Source organism: Pholcus phalangioides, unplaced genomic scaffold (assembly GCF_987345545.1).
Source record: "Pholcus phalangioides strain wild (caught in Gottingen) unplaced genomic scaffold, Ppha-v1.0 ptg000019l_1, whole genome shotgun sequence".
NCBI classification, from domain to species: Eukaryota; Metazoa; Arthropoda; class Arachnida; order Araneae; family Pholcidae; genus Pholcus; species Pholcus phalangioides.
In genome coordinates, this window is record NW_028301612.1 from 9,494,009 (window position 1) to 9,515,093 (window position 21,085).

The 21,085-nt window shown below is 38.5% G+C and overlaps 1 protein-coding gene across 2 annotated transcripts in view; it reads left to right on the forward strand.

The window, feature by feature from the left end:
• Positions 1-21,085, forward strand: part of LOC149071199 (lachesin-like) — a 314,623-nt gene that overhangs the window by 268,874 nt on the left and 24,664 nt on the right. For both annotated transcript variants that reach the window (XM_089248197.1, XM_089248196.1), the window contains exon 6: positions 15,139-15,426. In XM_089248197.1, coding sequence (XP_089104323.1) covers positions 15,139-15,426 — 288 coding nt within the window. The remainder of the gene's footprint in view (positions 1-15,138; positions 15,427-21,085) is intronic.

Sequence of the window (21,085 nt, forward strand, 5' to 3'; positions counted from 1 at the left end):
ACAAAGACTTTTTATTATATTTTACCTTAATTTTCTAACCTGGTTTCAGGATCCAGTCATAGTGAGAAACCGCCTCAATAATTGCCATAGAACATGTTAGCGCAAACCACGTTTAGTCGGTGAAAAATGAAAAATGCTTATGAAGGATGTGACGTCGAGGGGAACAAAAAAGGCCAATAATAAGTTAAAAAAAACAGTCTGTGGTGTACAAAATAAAGTACAATTATAAGCACAAAATTAGTACAAAAAAGTAAAATAAATAAGTAAGAAACCAATTATTCACAGCACGATTATATACAATACAGCCTGTGTAGTACCGTTCTATGTCAGGAAGTAAACGAAGAAAAATCATTATAGCAGTTGTACAAAATTGTGGCCGCGAAGGTTATTGCACAGCCGACAGCGACGGATTAACGATTGTCGTAGGGCTCTAAGATACCGGGTGTCTATTTTTCTGATTTTCACAGACTAAACGTGTTTTGCGATACCACGCTCTGTGACAATTTTTTCTCCTCTTGGTTCCTAATATCACCTCTCTCAGTTTGTCGCCACCTCAAGGTATGTCTCTGATGAGAAAATATTAGGTACGTAATTCTCTAACCCGCTTAGAAATATTAAACATCGCCGGCTTTTCAGTCTCGATTTTTGCTCTGTTTCGTATAATGTATTAGAGCAGAGGTCTTCAAATTTTTTCTAGTCGCGAGCACTGCCATCATCAAAAGAAGAACATCCTTACAGCAAGTCTGACATGAAAAATCAGACTAAAAATTAAATCCTTTAATGCAATTTGTACAAGGCGTTTAATCAGAACCTTGATTAAGTGCTCGCGAGCACGAAATCGGACACGGGCACAGTGCCGTCTTAAGGCATGGGCCCACCCGGGCACGGCCCGGGGGCCTCCAGCGAAGAGGGGCCTCACAAAAATGAGATCTGGTTGAAATTTTCGAGAATTTGTTTGTTAGGGCCTCAGCAAAGTCAATTGGCCCGGGGGCCCATGATGCTCTTAAGACGGCCCTGCACGGGCATAGAGCACTATGGGTGCATGCATGTTGTACATTACATGCATTGCATATTGCATGCATGTTGTACATTACATGCATTGCATATTGCATGCATGTTGTACATTACATGCATTGCATATTGCATGTAATGTGGTGTAGAATACATAAATATATTCATGAATTCTTCGTGGGGGAGGGGGGGGTATCCTTCTTACAAGGTTAATAGTGACGGTAGGGACCCAAGCAACCCGAGGCCTTGGGTTCCGGTGTCTAAGCCCAACATGGTGTAGGTAAGTTGAGCTTCTATCGATTTGGGTCAAATCGATTTTGTCTTGTATTTTTCTTTTTGTCTTTCTTTCTTCTATGTTTTTGTAATGTTTTGTGTAATAAATAATAATATACGTACATGCACAATCCGCATTCTGATAATCGAATTTATGACTCACAAATGATAACAATTTAGAACCCAATAGTGACAAACTTAACATCTTTCGAAAATAAGGGGGCAGCCGAATAGTATTTTGCAAGAAAGAATGTTCGTGTCCGATGAAACGTGACATATGGTCTGACACGCACATAGAAAATAATCTTGGTTCTGGCACGGCTTGGAAAAAAGTTAGCCACCCGTGCTCTACGGTACACTAATTTTGATTGCATTACATTCCTGACCTTACATGAGCACACGCATTCTCGTAGGAGGTTTTACATGTCTACCCTATATACACCAGACATCTTCAACCCGTTGCTCATGAGCACGAGTGCTCGATGCTCGTGCATGATTTCGTGCTCGCGAGAACTTGATCAACGTTCCACTTGAATACCTTGCAGAAATTGCATTCACGGATTGATATCATCCTGATTTTGAGCATTCATATGTCAAACTTTCCGTAAGGGGTGCTCTTCTTTTGATGATGGGTAAAGGCAGTGCTCGGGACTTGGGAAGTTCGAAGACATCTGCTGGGCACCGTTTAAATCGAGATGACTGCGGATGTGAATGTTCAAAAAATTAAGGGCACTTCTTTATGGTTCTTCAAAACGATTGCTTCCAATTCCCAATAATTTCGAAAACCAATTTTCATCCCTTAAATCACCGGTTCTCAACCGGTGCTCCGCGGAGCCCTTGGTGCTCCATGTGCACTCTCCAGGGGCTCCGCGGCCGCTCGAGGAAATGAAACAAAAAACTGTAAAATTAGAAAAATATATATATAAATATTTTTAAATAGTAAAAATAAATCAGTAACATTGTTGAATAATTACAAAAATTGGCCTACTGGGCTCCGCCATAGAATTTTTTCACTTAAAAGGTCTCCGCGAGTCAAAAAAAGGTTGAGAAGCGCTGCCTTAAATGACAGTAATTTTACGATAATTTATATTATTTTCAAATTACATGAAGCATTAAGTAATTCAATGGATAATTATGCGAAAATCTTTCGCCTCTCTTCTGCAGGACACTAATCGGGATCTACGTATGGCTATCACAGAGAATATAAAACGACATAATCAACCAACTCTCACAAATAACATATAGCCATTAATAATTACTTTTTCTTTCAAACATGTTCCGCAAAAATGTTCATTAATATATTTTAGCTACCTACATGGACTCCCCAATGTTTTAAGTGTCATAGTTCGCGCATTAATATTCACATTGCCACTAGGAATTCTCAGACGTAAAACACCTGGTTCATAAATTTTATATTACATCGGCAATATAGTTATACTCATTTTTATTTACATGCTTCATAATGTATGTATATCTAACCACGATTTTAGGAACAAATTACTCCGTTTGAATAGAAAATTCCACCTTTTATTTCGGTATAGTAATCTTAACGATGTGCTATATAACACTCATGCTCAACCCATGGCCCGCGGGCTAAATGTAGCCCTCCGAGTCATCTGATGTGGCACGTGAGCTGAAACCTAAAATGCACTAATCAGCACATATCCAGATACTTAAGTGACAAGCTGGGTGCAGTTCACATCACTTGAGTGGACCGTGACGTATTCCCAGATTACTTAAGTTGTCTGTGGCATAGTTACAGATCAATTGTGTCGCTGAACAATCCCAAATCACTCAAGCGACCCACGACACATTTTTATATCCCTTAAGTCATCCGGGACACTTTCAAGTCATTTAGTGACCCACTCCATATTTAAAGATCACCGTGGCACATTTACCAGCCGTCTAAGCGACCCGCGGCGCAATTACGGGTCACTTAAGTACCCACAGGATACTTACAGATAACTTAAGACTCGTGACATATTTTCAGATCACTTAAGTGATCCACGGCACAGTTCCAGATTACCCAAGCGGCCTGCGGTATATATTTTCAGAGCCGCTGTGCGGTCGTGTGGTCATCGTGCTGGACTCTCGTCTTGAGGATCCAGGTTCGAACCCCGTTGACGGTACAATGGTGGTCCACTGAAGTTGGTTTCTTGCGATTTTCCAGCTTCGAGGCACGAATGTGAGCCGGTCTCTCGCAAAGAGCAGGCAGGCCTACAACACGATAACAACTGACATAACATGACAAATTCAGGCCTGTCCATCTTTACCTCAGAAAAAGGAAGCCAGATGGCAGCATGAACACGAAGTAAGTGCAGCTCGACACCATAAATACGTTAGGGCCAAGCATACACTCAGCACACACATTCTCCAACATCTGCCGATTCGTTAGAAATCCCGTGGAGGAATGTGTACGACGTGCACATGTTCGGCTAAGTAGTAGTATATTTTCAGATCACTCAACTGACCCGCGGCATATTTACAGATCACAGCGGCACGTTCACAGATCACTAAAGTGACCCGCCGCTCAGTTTCAGATCACTCAAGTAATCTGTGACCTGTTCGAAATATTTATACAATACAAATACAACGCCACAACAGGCAAACTGCCCAACGAGGTGGCTGACTTAAGACATCATGGATCCCCGAGCCATTTTTCGGAGGCCCTACCTACTACTGCTACGCCACACATGCACCCCCCCCCCCGCGGAAACCCCAACGAATCGGTACATGCGGGAATGTGCGTGTACGTGTAGTGAAACCTGGCGTGAAGTTTTTTGTTTCCCTGTAATGCTTGTTATGTGTAGTGCTGCCATCTGCCACCAGTTTTTCTAACTATGAGTGAAGTGTTATGATTGAATGATTTATCATTGCAGGACTGTTGCTCTCTAAGGTGAGACTTTTTAACGGGGAGATCAGTTCGCATTTGCGCCTTGAAGTTGGGAACCACAGAAAACCAACTTCAGCCGACCACCACTGTGGGGTTCGAACCCGGATCCTCGCATCGCGAGTCCGTCACTATAACCACTCGACCACCACAAAAAAACCATTTCCCGTCGGGATTCGAACCCATGACAACTGATGAAGTCTTTCGTTCTCCAGGCTAATGTTCTAACCACTGAACCAAATAGACTTGCTAAATTTCCATTAGGATACCCTCGGACAGGGCAGCAACTACATTCTTCTTGGTCAGCCGGGGCCAGCACGCATTTCGGCACCCACTTGGTAACGTTGAAGAAGAGCCTAGAGAGAGAGAGAGAGTGAAATTAGCGCCTCCTCTGGTCCGACTCTCGAGGCACCAGATCCACCAGCTCTCTTTAGTTGCGGCCCTTCTCGTGGCACGTTTTAAAATCGATGAAGGGGCCCGCACTCCCCTAGATGCTGAACCCCCCCCCCCCGCACCACCACCTTTGTCATACAACCATTATCCTCGGTTTTCCGGTAACGTAATAACAGACAATGAATATACACCCACGGTTCCCCGAGGATCAATACTTCAGCTGCATCTGACGTATAACTGAAAAATGACATATTTCAACTATTCTGGAGGTACCCAGAAAAGAAATGCGGTTTTTTTTTTTCTCCCGGAACATACAGGTTTAATACCCGAATTCCGGTCGCGGTATCGAGTGAATGTGGACTGTTCAGAATTGTTCCACGAAATTGTAGATTTCTCTCTGATAAGATACCTCGGGTATCGCGGAGTATAAATTTACGAGAGTATCTTCTCTCCTTTTTTTTTTCTTTTTGCCCTGAAACCACGATACTACTTCCTTTTATCTTCTTTTTTTTTTCCTCAGCACATGGTCGTCTTGATTTATGGTACCCAAAATGGCGGCATTTGTACGTGTTCGTCTGCACATAATGGAGCGGATGACCATTTCGGGACAAAGAATGCTTATTTATTTTGCTTTCTTTTTGTTTCTCTCCCTCGTGTTTCTTTTCTCTCTGAAAATGACGTCTGGTACATTTGCCGTGGACGTGCTCTCAGAGTGTGTTGTTACACTTTAAAATTCTGGTGTCGAGCACACATATATATGAAATATTTATTTTGGATAGGACTTTCAGGACTTTTCGAATAGGCATCAGGGAGATCAGATTTTTTTTTTTTTACTTCTGTTCTACGGTGGATACATGTTACGAGATTTGTTAAATTCTCATCAATTGTATCGAAAGTGTCGTCAAGGATTGGACTTGTTTTATGTAAACAGGTAATGTATGCGATCCCATAATTCCTCATGATAATGTGCAAGTGTGGGTAGTAAATGGACTTTCGATTCGCCTTGGCTATTATTCCCATGTATGAATTTCATATCCGGACTTAACTGACATGGTGGGGTGATTTTGATCCCACGCATTCTTCATCTTGCCACACATTCAGAAAGAAATGCATCTGGATCATCTTATTTTCTGGACCTTCAAGCTAATGTTTACATGTGTTTAACAAACTTATGGTGTTATTCTACTTTTTCTTCCCACTGTACCATAGTTTCCCAAATTTTTTTGTCCCATCGCCTCCAACGCAATCTGCTCCTCTATACTATTGATCAAAATTTCCGTGGGGTCAAACTGCCCCATCTCACCACATGCGTAAGCGTTTTTCTGCGAGACGGCAGGAGCGTTCAGATTGAAATGGCGTATCGGGAGAGCGATCGGATATCCAAGGTGAGGTTCAGGATAGTGTTGTTAGTGTATTGTACGTAAGATCTCTGTTATCAACATATTGTGTTGTTTGCAAGTACTGTGTTTCCAACTTAGAATAAGTCTGACTTTGGTGCTGCGAAAAAATATAGTAAACATAATTTTGATTTGTAAATTTTATTTTCTGAGCATATTTCAATCATATCTGTTCATTTATTAATTATGAAAGTTACGTTCAAAAAAATTAATATACAGTGGAACTTCGGTTAATGAGCGACTCGGTTAGCGAGAAATTCGCATAACGAGCATAAATTTTGATAAAAAAAATTGATTCGATTAACGAGCGATGATTCGCATTACGAGCAGAAATTTTGCGCTTTCTTTATTTATTGTCACGTTTTCACAACTAAGCTGATGATTCTTCGCTTTCGTGCACACACGTACTGTGGAATTATTGGTAATATTCTCCCCTACAGTGTCCGGTCAGTGTGCCTCACTGACTATTATACGAAACTAGATGTCGCATTGTAATCGCGCGTATATGCGCTTGTTTTTTATATAAACTCTGCTTGGCCAGGAGTTGACCAAAGACCATAGACAAACTGATGGACAACAGCAAGAGCTTATATTAAAGGTATCTTTTTTCTGAGGAAGAGAGAAGTGTCCCTCACTATTTTTTCGAATGTGATTAGACAGGTGTGCAAAATGTGGGAATCCGTGCAAAATTCTGTAGAAAAGTACCAATGAAATAGAAGCACAGTAAAGCAAGCAATAGATCTGTCCAACGACAATGCAATTTCCCATCTCCGAAAAATCCTAAGGAGGTAAAAAGCAAGTGCCATTGAATACGTTCTTTTTTAAAATCACCGCAACAAGAATAAGAATGCAAACAATTGTCCAACTCGACCACAGACCTCTTCTCTCTCGTTGTTTAGAGTAAGTTAATTTGTATACGTTATCGCATCGCATGTTTTTTTACGGTGCTATTACATTTTATATACTGTACATATGTCACTTGAAAGTTATAATTCTTCACCTCTCTTTCTGTCTATGGCTTCCTTTCAGGGTGTCCCAGGGCCACAAATATTCTTGAACTAAACTGCCCTTTCAAAACTACGGATACCGTTACCGTGAAATTGTGAATGTAGCCCCGGCTGGACAGCTAGTGCCGCATCTTCTCCATCATAGGGGCCATTTAGGACCTTTAAATTTCAAATGTAGCTGCTATGAGCATAGGAAAGCAAAAACTACAGATAATTTATTTTGCATGCTTTCTGATGCTATTTTACTTTACAAAACTATTAATTGTTAAAAATTTTGAAACAAATTTGATTAATTTGTTAAACATTGTTATTTATAAAAATATTTTATAATATATCATTATTTAATATATTTTACAAATCAAAAACCTTTTTCAAATGTAAATTGAAAAATCATATTAGTTTTATTCGGTAGATAGCAGCAGATCAATGTTTCATGTTATTGGCATGTTAGATTGCAGTGGTTCTTAACATGGTGCCAAATGGCCCTCTAGCGTCTTTGGGATATTCTCGGAAGGAGCACAGGTGAAAATCAGATGAAGAGGAACCACGACAAGAGAGAGAGAGTGTTGAGAAGAGGGCCCTCAGAGAAAGAGGTGATAGATTTTGAGCAAATTATGGTGGGAGAAAATGTTAATACTTTCTGAATCCAGCACAGCAAGGACAAGGATCATCTAAATCCGCGGGTCCATATGGGCAGGGCCCGGGCCCCCATATCCATAGAGAGGACACAGGATGAGACCTGGCACTACAATTTCTGGGTGTAGTTAATATGTAAGCTATTACTTCTCTCCACCCAAGTACGGGTGACATCAGGACAGAACACTTTGTCAGTGCCGTCTTAATACGTGGGCCCACCCTGTAACGGCCCGGGAGCCGTTTTGAAAGGGGTGCTCATGATAATGATATTTGGTCAAAATTTTTGAGACCTTCAATATGTGAATATCGTACTTTACAGGCATTTCTACGGGGCCTCACAAAAATTTCTGTATCCATGGGTGGGAAGGCGATGGGACTCTTAAGACGACCCTGCACTTCCTGAGGACCCATGATGTTGAGACATCCTCCCCGCAAGAGGGAAGTTCACTGATTTCTAGCCCAGGATAGGCGCGGACCAAGGTCAATATGAATAATTGTGGACCGAATTATCCGTGATTTCATTACTTCCAAAGGGGAGTTTGATTCAACGCGGAATGAATTAAGCTCGTTAACCGATGTTCCACTGTATATTTATTTGAAAAATTTGAAAAATTATGTATAGTGAATTGATTGACAGATGAATGAAGTCAGGTGAAAAACTCATTGTTTTTATGGAAATTTCTTTTGTTGATTTTTAAAATGCATTAATACTTGCTGGGGTCAATATATATATGACACCACGACGCCAGTTACGCACAGAGTTTTCATAACGACAGTTAAGAGGGGTTTCAATACTTTTTCATTTCCAAATGATGATTTGTGAATTTATTAGGTACCCTTTTTAATTGATACCCTTTGGGGGGATTTTGATAGTTTTTGAGAACGGACACCCATGGAACCGGAAATTTCATCCGCTAATGGGGAGTGTCAGCTAGTGGGGAGGTACGATATATACAGTGGACCCTCGTCTATACCAGTGTTTCTCAACCACCGGGCCCTGATATCATTCATACCGCGTGAATGATACCGCGAATGATTAGCCGTTTCATTTTCCTCATTCATGTTCCGTTGGTAGTGTGTTTGCCGGGCCTTCGACTCACAAAAGTGAATGAAACCGGGCCGCGGGCTTGAAAAGGTTGAGAACCACTGGTCTATAGGACTTTAAAATTTATACGACGCGACTTTTGGCTTCCGTCGAAATTTGGTTCCTATACATTTCAACCTTAAAGTGTATATGTTACTGCAAAAGTGATGCACACCGTTGTTATACCTAGTCACCAATCGTCTCGATAAAAAAAAATAAATAAAGATTAAATTCCACTACATTTATCACTTTTACCGATGATTATGCAGAATTCCGAAATAAAGTTGGAAAAATTTATAACCTCGATTCTCTTGATAAAACAATTAATTACTTCTACCGGTACATGATACGTGCAGACTACACATGTTTAAAAAAAATTAAAACAATTAAATTAAAATAATGAGGATAAAAACATTCATGACAACATTATCAGTGTTGTAATGTTGACTTTCTTAAAACGTATCAGCAAAAACCAACATTTCTATTCGAATTGATCGTCCTGGACGAGAGTTATGTTCAGTTAATTAAGTAATTAATTGACGATTTATCATATTTACAAACACGACCTTGGGATTGAACATAATCTTGGTTGAATGCGATGTATCCTGGATTTATGCTAAATATTAATAAATTTGAGTTTCAGAAAAAATTAGAGCTTGATTCATCGAAAGACTGGTTATCTGTAGAGATGTGATCATAATCTCCAAAAATAGCCAGTCTTTCCATAAATCTTGTATTAACAAGTGGAGAGGACATTTCTATATATATGTGGCCAACAGGTGGCCTATTTCATTCCAAGGTTTGAATTTTCTATGTGTTTCAATAGCTTAGTTGGTAGAGCACTCGTCCGGCAAACGAGAGACCGGGATTCGAGTCCACGTGAGGGGCATAGATCAATTTTCTTCCTTGTAATCACCATCTCCACAAATAACCTATCTTTCGATGAATCTTGTATTAACAAGTGGAGAGGACATTTCTATATAAATTAGAGCTTTCCTGATTTTGCTGTCCGCTAATGCAGAGTGGAATAAATTAAAGGCCTATTCCACGGCAAAGGGGATCCAAAAAGTTTACGTTAGGGAAAGTTCCAATGTAGTTTGATAGATTTTGATAGCTTGCAGCATGGCCCAGGTTTTCTTCTACAACCTGCTAAAATCTCTTCATTGAGCCAGAGCGGCGGGTCATGATCTGGTGAGGAGGAGGGGGTTATGGACAGGGGATTATTCGATTTGGGCTAATCCAAACAAGTTCGGATCGAATAATGGAATTTAATTCATGTCTTAACCTCTATAGACCAATGATTCCCAACGTGGGCGTTAACGCCCCTGGGGGCGATGGAATGTTCCGGGGGCCTGTAGAAGCCACGAGTATAGGATTCTATGGGTTAGATTGCGTTGGTGGGGGGCGATGGGAGAAAATACTTTCTCAAGAAGGGAGCGATGGGACAAAAAAAGGTGGAGAAACTGTATAGACCAATGCGTATTTAAATATACAGTACAAGGTTTAGATCACAAATTCGTAAATGCAGACAACGCCGCTTAATATGATCACTCCGGGACTCGACGTTTCTGATAACAATAACCGAATGATAACTATATCCGAAAAATCCAGTTTTCAAGTACGTTCAAGGTAATCCCCGTTTGGTTGAACAAGACGTATGGTAAACGGGTATTTATACTAACTGCCTAACTAATTCATTCACAAATAACGATATTTTTTTTCAATATGTTTCATACGTAGATCCCTTGAGAGACTCACTTAGAAAAAATAAATTTGAACCCAGTCAAATGAAAGAAACTGATCAAGAACTGAATTAACGTGTTTTTTTCTCTGTCATACATTTGAGGAAGCCCATTGCAAAAGCTGCTCCACACGTACATGTATCAGAGAGAATATTGCGTCCCGATAACTATTAACAAGTTTTTCTCCCATCCTTTCTTTTTGTTTATCTTTTTAAAAGTTATAATAATTCTCGAATGATAACATTATGAAAGACTAACAGAATGAAAGTCTAGTCAGCGGCTTTCACTGTAGTTTAGACATTATTAAAAATTAAAGGAATTTACACATTTGAGAATAGGGTTTACAAAAAAGTTTAACAAAGGCGGATTTTTTATTTGGTACAGAAAAAAATTCAGTTTAATTATTTTGTCGATAGAGAGCGCTGCATCAAAGAAAATCATTGGGGGTACCCAAATCAGAGTCCTATAAAACGCGGGTTGTACGATTACCAGCTCAATTTTTCATTGGTATTTTCCTATTACAGGTGCACACATAAGGTTTTCATTGTGTTGATCACACTGGTGGATGCAGCACTATTGGTGAAATTATTTTATTTCAGCCACGGATCATTGGTTGAATCTTTACGAACGTTTTGGACCCGAAAGAAATCGGAGAAAGGTTCAGGCTATGGATTCTGTGAATTTCTTCGAAGTAGCGTCCTCTATCGATGAAAGTTTGAACTAATTTTTATTTACACCAAAAAAAAAATTCCAGCTTCGACAGAATAATTTTTTTTTTTGCACAAATCGCATGCGAATAGATACAAATTATTTTTACGCTCTTCGAAACTAATGATAAATTCATTTCAATATACTCTCAGTAATGAGGCTTTTTGAATAGACGTCATAATCATCATCAGCATCGCTTTGAGAGTCAGGAAAAGGGTGATCCTCATAGAAATCAGTGCTAAAATTGTCGATTTTACTGTAGAAATGCGGAAATTAGTGGGATTTTCCGCCCCATCAATAATTTTAAAAATTGTATTGAATTCTCGATTTTTGAAATATTCCGTTCGCTTAGCCCAGGAGATTAAATATGAAGTAATTAGCCAAACCTACACTTTTGAGTTGGATATTCGAGCAATATCATTGATTTCATTTATATCTTCTCCAGTATGAAAATTAATGTCTCCATATTGTCGCTTTTGATATTTATTTGCATAAATTCATGTGGGTTAGGATATTTTAAACTTAGTTATGAGCCCGTGAAAAGTGCATCGAAAAAATTCCACAGCTTTAACTAAGGATTTTTGGAAGCTGGAACAGACAGATGGATAACTTGAAGTTCAGGGGGTGGAGGTTTATCGAAATACCTAGCGCCCCTTAAAAAAAGAAAAATATATATTCATTTCTACGTTTCTGTGTAAATCTATATTTGTTTATTTCATGAATCGCGCAGGTCGCCATATTGGTTAACTTGGACGCGGTTTGTATGTTCCTCAAGAAAAAGAGAGGGAGATATCACGTGATCCAAAAAAGCCTCATTGAAGAAAACCCGGGCAGCGCCGGGTATTATAGCTAGTCTGAAATAAAATTCAAAGAAACAACTATTCGCTTTTGCAAAGCAAGACTTCGTCTGTTTGTAGACGACAAGCAAAATAAAGACTAACATATTTAACCCTTAATTAACCACTTTAGCTAATTAAAAATCCACTCTAATTAATCAAATTGATGTGTTGATGTATTGTTCCAATTAAAAATATCCTAATATAACAAATTTACATTTGTTTTCGGGTGAAAATACACTTTTTAATGGAGATGAACCAAAGAGGGTTAAATGTGATAATTATTTTTAAAAAAATATATCGCTTACCACAGTGGTTCCCAAACTTTTTCAGTCCGCGTACCCCCAACCCCGAATCCTCCAGACTCACCTTAAATGGTCTATTTTTCATTAATTAGGTTTTTTTTTATTTTTCAAGTAAGCAAACAAATTAACACAAAGCTTGTGAAAGAAATTAATGTGATGTTTGGGACTGCAATGAATTACAACGTTTTGAAAAATTAAACTCAAAAGAGGATTAATATAAGTACAAACTCAAGTCCGGAGCGCGTTCAACTTGCTTCTATATTTATGTTTTATGTAAGTATACGAAGAAAACGTCCGTTCAACAAGCTCCGTGCTAACAAACGGCAACAAAAGCATTATGGCTTTTCTAGAATCTTCACTGTATTCTTCACGGCGACGAGCCCAAAAACTGACTAGGTTCACCATTCCACCATTGAAGATAGTCTTCAGAGTAGTATCTGAAATGAGCTCTAGCAATTTCTTCTTTTCTGTAATCGACAATGAAGCAGGTTCAAAATACTCTTCTTTGAAAGGATTAGATGTCCACCGATCACCCAATACCAGCTCTGAAAAATATTTTCAAACAAGGAATTTAATCCTTCCAAGTGGTCGATTGTTAAATTTAGCTCAGCTTGTGACAAGAAATCGTGAAGTGTTTCAAATACTTCCTAAAAAAAAAAAGGCTACCTCGTGCCGAAGTTCGAACAGCAACGTCAGGACCCCCTAACTTCGGTGTGCGAAAGCAAAGCGTTATGAAGGATGCCCATGTCTTCACACAACAATTTAAACAACCTGTAGTTTGTAGGATTCACCTTGACAAAGTTGACAACCTTGACCGCTTCATCAAGAACGTTTCGCTAATTTGGAGGCAACTGTTTCTATACAGAGATCTGTCTGTGAATATTGCCGCGAGTCCATTTTATCTTGGGAGTGAATTCTGCCACGCGTGCAAGAAGGCCTAAAATAGCAACCTTCCGTGGATTTTCCTTCATCTGTGGTGAACCCTAAGCATTTTGACCATTGAATTATTTTTTTCGAGGAAATAATGATCGATTGCTTGAAATAAGCCTTTAGCAGTCGTACGACTCCTTCAATAGGTGACAAATAACAAGATTTACTTCGAATTCTAAGTCTTTCAAGTACTTGGCAATTATATACAAGAAGCATAAAATATTGCGCAACGTCGGTACTTTCATTGACTTGAATAGAAAAAAATTCACAACCTTTGACGTGGCTTATGACTGTGCTCTCAACATTGCCTGACATGTCCTGTATTCTTCGAGACACCGTATTACTTGACAGAGATATTAAACTCATTATAAGAGCACTTTGCTCTGCAAACATGCATCTGACAGCATCTTTTCACCAATAGTGTGATTTTTTTCTTCGTCTCGCAATACGATAGCTAATGCGGTAAGAGGTTTCGGTATCTTTGGCAGAATGACTTTGGAAGATTCAAAATTTTTTACGGTTACAGATGCACGGTATTTCATTTTGGTGTTTCAGTCCGCTTCCGCACAGATCTAGTTTTTAGCCACTGATCCAAAGCGCAAATCACGTGAGTAGTAGGTGCTTGGTAGACACGTTGACGTAGAAAATTGTGAGATACAAAAAATTTCAGAAAAGTATATATAAAAATGTTTATACTGATTTCATCATTTTCTCTTCGTTGAATTCAGCCTAGCTTTGTTCAATGCTGGTACGTAAAATAAATTTTGTTACCGATACTATAGAGATCAGTGTTTCTGAACCTGCAACCATATTACCCCTTGTGATACTGGGATACTTTAAGGGTGGCCATCAGTAAAACTCCGATAGAAGGGGATCCATGACAGGTGACTGAGGAGGCCACAGAGAACAGCGAAGAATTAAATCTCAGAAGTGAAATATGGAGAGAGAAAGTTTGGCTACTTTCAAGTATTTAGCAGAAACGCACATAAAACCAGGGTCATGTGAATGCATGGGCCAACTCAGAGTAGGATATATGTGGGCATCCTATAGATAATAATATCTGATACAAATGATTTTTTAGTGTATTTAAATTGGTGGGCTACTTTTTTTATCGCCCGGCAATTTCCAACCAGTGGAGTTGGGTGGTAAATGAAGGTGCTATCTATATCGCCCCAGACTCGGTAGGTAAAGTACTTGTATCTGACATCAATTAGATTGAGACCATAACGTTGAGATTGTATGGCATTGAACAACCACAAGAAAACCGTCGCTTAACTCTAACTTAGGGTACTGAGATTAGCCTTATTTATAATATTTTTTGTTTACAATAAGTGAATCAAATACAGCAATTAGAAATGATGTCACTTTTAGATGTAGATGATGGGCTTCCTGAATAATACGGGGAGGGGGGGGGGAGAAAAAATATGGTGCGAAAAGGCGCCTTGTAGGAGTTGTAAGTTGACCACGTTTAGTTTATCAAGCGAATAGCACCGTGATCATTATCAATAGCCGGTGAAATAGCCTATAGCCGTGATGCGAAAGGTTAAGTTTGCTCATTCGATTTGGAATGTATTGTCATTATACAGTAGTGAGTCTCATCCTATTATTGTCTAATAGATGGCAGAGCATAACCAGATTACACACAGCGCAATCTGGTAATAACGACATACTGCCTGCTCAGACTTGGTACAACGTAAATGCTACAATATCTAGTATTTCTCCTTATTGTTATTAGATGTCGCAGAATGTGAAATGATTCATTCATTTACATACGTAATGGTGGAAGAAAAAACTCCATTACCTTACAGTGTTGGAGTGAAACCAATTCGTAACTTGCAATAACAAAAAAATAATAATAATACTCGTTTCAATTTATTGTCAGAAAAATGTATCTTGTCCTACTCTTGATATTTGTTTTCTTCACAGTTCCACCGATGATATGGATACCGAACCAATTGATTGGTGCTCCTCTAGGCGGCGAGATCACAATCGACTGTCACACCGAAGCTTACCCAATGTCGATAAATTACTGGACTAAAGAAGACGGAGACATGATAATATCGAACGATAAATACACGACCGCGATGAAAGACAAGACGTATAAGGTGCATATGCGGCTGACAGTTCGCGCGCTGGCTCCGGAGGACTTTGGGACCTACAAATGTTTCGCCAAAAACTCACTTGGTTCCACAGAAGGTTCCATACGATTATACGGTACGTATTTTTATCTTATCTTCACCAAAAATCTTCATCTAATTACTCATGCTGTATCATTTAATCTATGAGAATTTGTATTTGATCTGAGAAATTGTTTTTCTCTCCACTATTTCTTCCCACCTTAATATCATTGATAAATCCACAACTTAAAATGCAAATACCGATAACACGGAGCGTATAAATGGGCAGTGTATTATATATTACTAATTATTAGTATTTTTCTTTCGTGATACATGCTTTTATATGTATCGGGTTGGTGTATTTTGGTAATATTTGACATCCACGTATTTTCACGGGCATCTTTTTTCAGATACCTCGCTGGGCATTTTGCCTGCTGTGGCCTTTGTGTTTGTATTTGCATCTAAATTTTGTCCAATAAGTTCTTTGAATTCGTAGCAGAATTTAGATGATTCCTGGAGGAAGTAATTCTATCTATTAATTGCATACAGCTATACCAGTGCTTTCATGGTCGCTTGTCGGTATATCAGCGATTGAGATCGTACGTCTTGATCACTTTCTTTGGATAACAAGTTCCCAAGCTGTGAATACCATGCACTTATTTACTGAACTCTCCAATATTAAGGTCAAATGAACCGAGGAATTTTGTCCACTCCTTTGTAAAAAAAGAGGCAAGCTGACGTTTTATTGAATTTGTTGATCGTATTATATTTGAAAAAGAAAAAATAACATGAAATGAGAGAGAATAGATAGTACGATAATTCCCAAAATAAAATATTTTAAGATTATATTACCGACCAGTATAACGGAATGGTCACATTGATTGCTATAACGAGCGTCGATTGTATTTCTAATTTTGAAAAAAATATAATTCTAAATTCATGTGCATGTCATAGTTTTTTGAAATAGGGGCCATTCAAGTATTACGTCAGCATCGAGGGGGGGGGGTTTGGATTTGCTGACTTTAGATGGCAAGGGGGGACGGGGGTTTGAAGGTTGCTTACGTCATCAACTACCCTTTTTGAAGATATGAAATATTCTAAGCTGCTTACGAAATTTTGCTGACAAGGGGGGGGGGGGGATGGGGGTCAAAAATGGCTAAAATTCTGCTTGCGTAATACTTAAATGGCCTCATAGTGTATCAAATAGTAACATTTTTCCCATACTACAACTACTACTAAACCACACATGCACCTCGTACATATTCCTCTGTGGAATTTCTAATTGGTACAAGCCGTAATGTGTGTGTTCTGCGTTACATGTGTTACTCCAGACGTACAGGGGGTGATTGTAATTGAAGTTACTCTGAATAGTTTTTTTTCTTCTTCAAAAACTGCTTATTCGCATACAGCCAAATTTCCAGGACACCTTAATGAGACCATAGAAAAGAGATTTATGCAATAAAAGAAAATGTTAATTTTTTGATCACCAGGTGAATAAGTGCCACATTTTATTGGATTTTCCTGTTTTCCATTGTCCATATACTGTATATACCAAGTTTCAATGGAATACGCCCACCAGAACGGGAGCTAGGTAGGGCTGAGTAGTTTCAGTATACTGACACTGATCAAACCTATACAGTGCCTATTATGATGGAGGTATTCCATCGAAACTTGGTATATAAGGTATATGGACCATATACTACAGGAAAATCTAATAAAAAAGTACCACTTACTCACTTCCTGGTGAAAAATTAAACGCTTGTTTATTGCATAAATCTCTTTTCCATGGTTTCATTAAGATGTCCTAAAAATGTTGCTGTATTTGGATGAGTAGTTTTTAAGAGAAAAAGTATTTTTTTAAGAAAAACTACTCAGAGTACGGGTACTTCAATTATAATCACCCTGTATTTATATTGTTAAAGTATGGCTTGTCTCCTTTCTTGATATGCTAGTGCCACCATCTGGCTTCTATATTTTGGAGTGGTGATGATAAATTCTTGAACCATGCTATATAATTCTTATATTGTAGATCTGCCTGCTCCTTTGCTTTTCACACGACCAGAAATCGAATATTTTCATAGCATCTTATTCAAAATCACAATTTATTTGTGAAATAAGTAATATTTTATAATAAACGATTCCGTCGCTTAATATTACAAAGGAAGTCTATAAAAAATGCAAATCATGTTTATGTTCACCTACAGATTATGTTCACCCTACAATCATAAATTTATGAGATTAGAGAGACAGAGAAGAAGAAAAAAATCATAATTTTTCAATACACGGTGGTTAGAAATTGCTCCAATGCAGATTTTTCTTATCTCAGTATCTCAGGTGTTTTTATCAAAACGGGGCTCATTTCCTATAAATTCCCCGAGTGCGAGTGAGAGCGGGGGGGGGGGGGGAGAAAGAAATAGAAAGAAAAGAAATCATCTAATATCTTACAAATCGATCTTGTCAGCAAGTATTCCTCTGGTGCGACCCAGAAAGGCGTTTAAAAGGAGAGAACGATTCGAACAATACCTTTTGTTTGATAGATGACGCTCTTTTTTCCGGAGGACTGTTTTGTCCAAAACCTGGTGCCGCGAACCAAAGAGAAATCAGTTTTTTTCATAGGGGAAATAGATGTTTTATTTTCGTGGAAAAAGAAATAAGAAAAAAAATTCAAATTTTCTCAAGAGTGCTTGTTGATATATGGTTAAAAAGGCTGTCAGAACAGTCTGGAATATCTCTAGGGGACCGTTTAGAGAAGTGTCTGAGAAAGAGATGAGCCTCTTTCTTTCCCTTTTCCCGTTGGTAGAAATGGCCGGTGGAGATAGCATTATCTCTGTTATTCAAGGATATTAGATATTGATATTTTTATTATAATTTACGATTATTAATTTTTTTTCCCCATGTTAAATATGTTGATAATGAATACAGAATAATATAAGAAAATTGCTGCCACGAATTCTTAAGCATAGGCATTGGATTTTTTGAATTAAATATTTCTGCAACCAAGTAATGACTTATAGATAAACGAAATTATTCTTCAATGAAATTATACTGATAGAATTAAATGATAAAATAAAATAAAATATCGGTTAAAAGAGAACGGTAATTACTTATATATATTTGTTTTTAAACATGTAAACGCTTTTTATTAACCAAAACTTTCTACATTGGTCAGAGCAGGAAAAGAATGGAATTTAAGTAGTTTTTATTTCAATCTACTGTGGCAGTAAAATTTATTCATTTGCAGAAGAACCTCGATTACATGGGTAAATGGTGGGGAGAGTTTCACGGATAATAATCCAAAAAACGCGATTCCCACCCCCATGGGAACTGAAATAAGTTGTTACATAACAGTAATCACAAAATAGTTCGAATAAAAAGCATAATAAAAGCATAATTATTTACGCATTTAAGACGAGTGGTAATTGCAGCGTGGAATTGCTCCAGTATTTTATCCACCTTTTCTACCAAAGTCGCGCATGCCCATTGTCGGCAATTGCTTGGAGCCACTTTCGCAGCAGTTGCATGCTGATTGCTAGCAGAGGGACGCTGTGGTTACCGAGGCGCAAATGCGAGCCCATCTCCCCGTTAAATAGTCTCGCCACAGAGAGCAACAGGCCTCTACACAACGATACAATTATCCAATCATTACACTTCACTCATAGTTGGAAAAACTGTTGGCAGATGGCGGCACTACACATAAAAAGCCTTACAAAGAAACAAACTTCACGACTTGTTCACTACACGTACACGCACATTTGAGCATGTACCGATTCGCTAGAAATTCCGTATAGGAATGCGTACGAGGTGCATGCATGGTTGAGTAGTAGTAGTTGCATAAGGACGCTGGTAGGCTGAAGTAGGTTTTTTTTCTGATTTTCCAACATCACGGCGCATATGTCAGGAGATCTTACATTTAAAAAAAAAAGCTCTCTAGCGAGAGTAATCATGCCAACACTATTCAAAATCCCAAAAGCGTGCGTAAAACGTTTAGGAGTCGTTCAAATGCATTAGTGCAATAAACTAGCTGAAAATATACTTGATAAATCAAGAGAACCGTGTTGCTTGAAAACACTTCATAATAAAGGGTTTACTAAAATTTAAAACTAATTATAGGCGTTTCTCTCGACACAAATTACATTTGCATACGTTAAGCCCAGACAATCTGCTTATATACATGATGTGCGAAATGTCCTAGCCACATTTTAAAAATAATTAAAAATAAAGCAATCCGCATAAAAAAATTGCACTTATAAAATACTTATCATATCCCCTAGTTTTATATTCTATACGGGTAAAAAAATAATTAAAACATCCAAACACGGGTGGCGCTGAACGAGAAAACACTTTACATAACATAAAATACAACCAAAATAGTGAATAATTAATATGTATGATAATTTGCGTTTTGTAAAGTACGTCACAGAAATTAATGGAATATTGTTTTTTCGGTATTACTGTTGTAGCGCGTGGTGTAATGAAATGCAGTTTTTTCACCGAAAAGGAAAAACATTTTTTCCAAACAAGTTTTTCGCAAAATAATAAACATTGGCTTTATATAATCGTCAATTTGTGAAAATTGCGTGCCAATTTAACAAAAACAGGATTGCTTAATATGCGTGTTCGTTGAATGTGGAGGTCACCCATACCATTGCAGAACCTCTACCCTGATATATGCTGAAGTATGAGCGTACCTTTTCCTTCAGAGATGGTGACAATACCTTGTACATGCATCGTGACACCTAAATTCCATTGCTTTTCGTCATTAACATCCATTTTCTCTCCATAAGCTACGAGAGGTTTTGAGTCCACTCTAAAGCCGGGTTTTCCTAGGAGCAGGTTGCCTGCACCGTGTGCAGCGTGAAAACGCTGATTGCTTAAAAAATTTGAATTTCAGGTTTTTAACCAATCAGCGATTTCACGCTAAGCTCACCGTAGAACACATTTTCCTAGGAAAATCCGGCTTAATATCTCGAAAGGGGGTGCGTTGTGTGTTTGAATGTGAATCGTCGAAAGGCCTAGTTGACGGTCATTTCTCATATGAACCATAAAACCAGTTTTTTTTTAAACTCTTCTTAAAGCCTTTACTGGCGATATATTTAAATAAGAGGCCTGAGAGAAATTCCACAAACAAACATCAGGTTGGTATATACCAGTGTTTCCCGACGTTGGTATATACCGTTTTTTTTATCCCATCGCCCCCTTCTTCAAAAATACTTTCTTCCCATCGCCCCCAACACAATCTAACCCATAGGATCCTATGTTATACCCGTAGCTTCTACTGCCCCCTAGAACATTCCTTTGCCCCCCAGGGGGCGTTAACGCCCACGTTCGGAATCACTGGCATATATCATCCCGTTCATCAACCTATCATTGCGTGGAGTCGAATATCGAGGTCTTCTAGAACGTGATTTTGGATGGTAAGGCGTCTTTCTTGATAAAAGGTGATAAATTATGCTTTTGCAGTGATTTAAAGCCTTCGAAAAATTATATATATCTATATATATAAAATTGATTTTCTGTGTGTGTGTGTTCTCTATACAAATCTATAATTTTAGATCGATCGTCCCCAAATTTTGCATATATACCAAATGGGACCCGACTTGAACGATAGGCTACTTTAAAATTTCGTCAGCCCAGGGCAAATGCCCCAAACGGGCAAAAAACTGTCCGGCAACAATGGTTGTTGGGCCTCAACAATCACTTTCCGAACGTTTACTTTGGTTACCGTGGTTCCCTAGCAATGCGTTTCAGACGTGTAT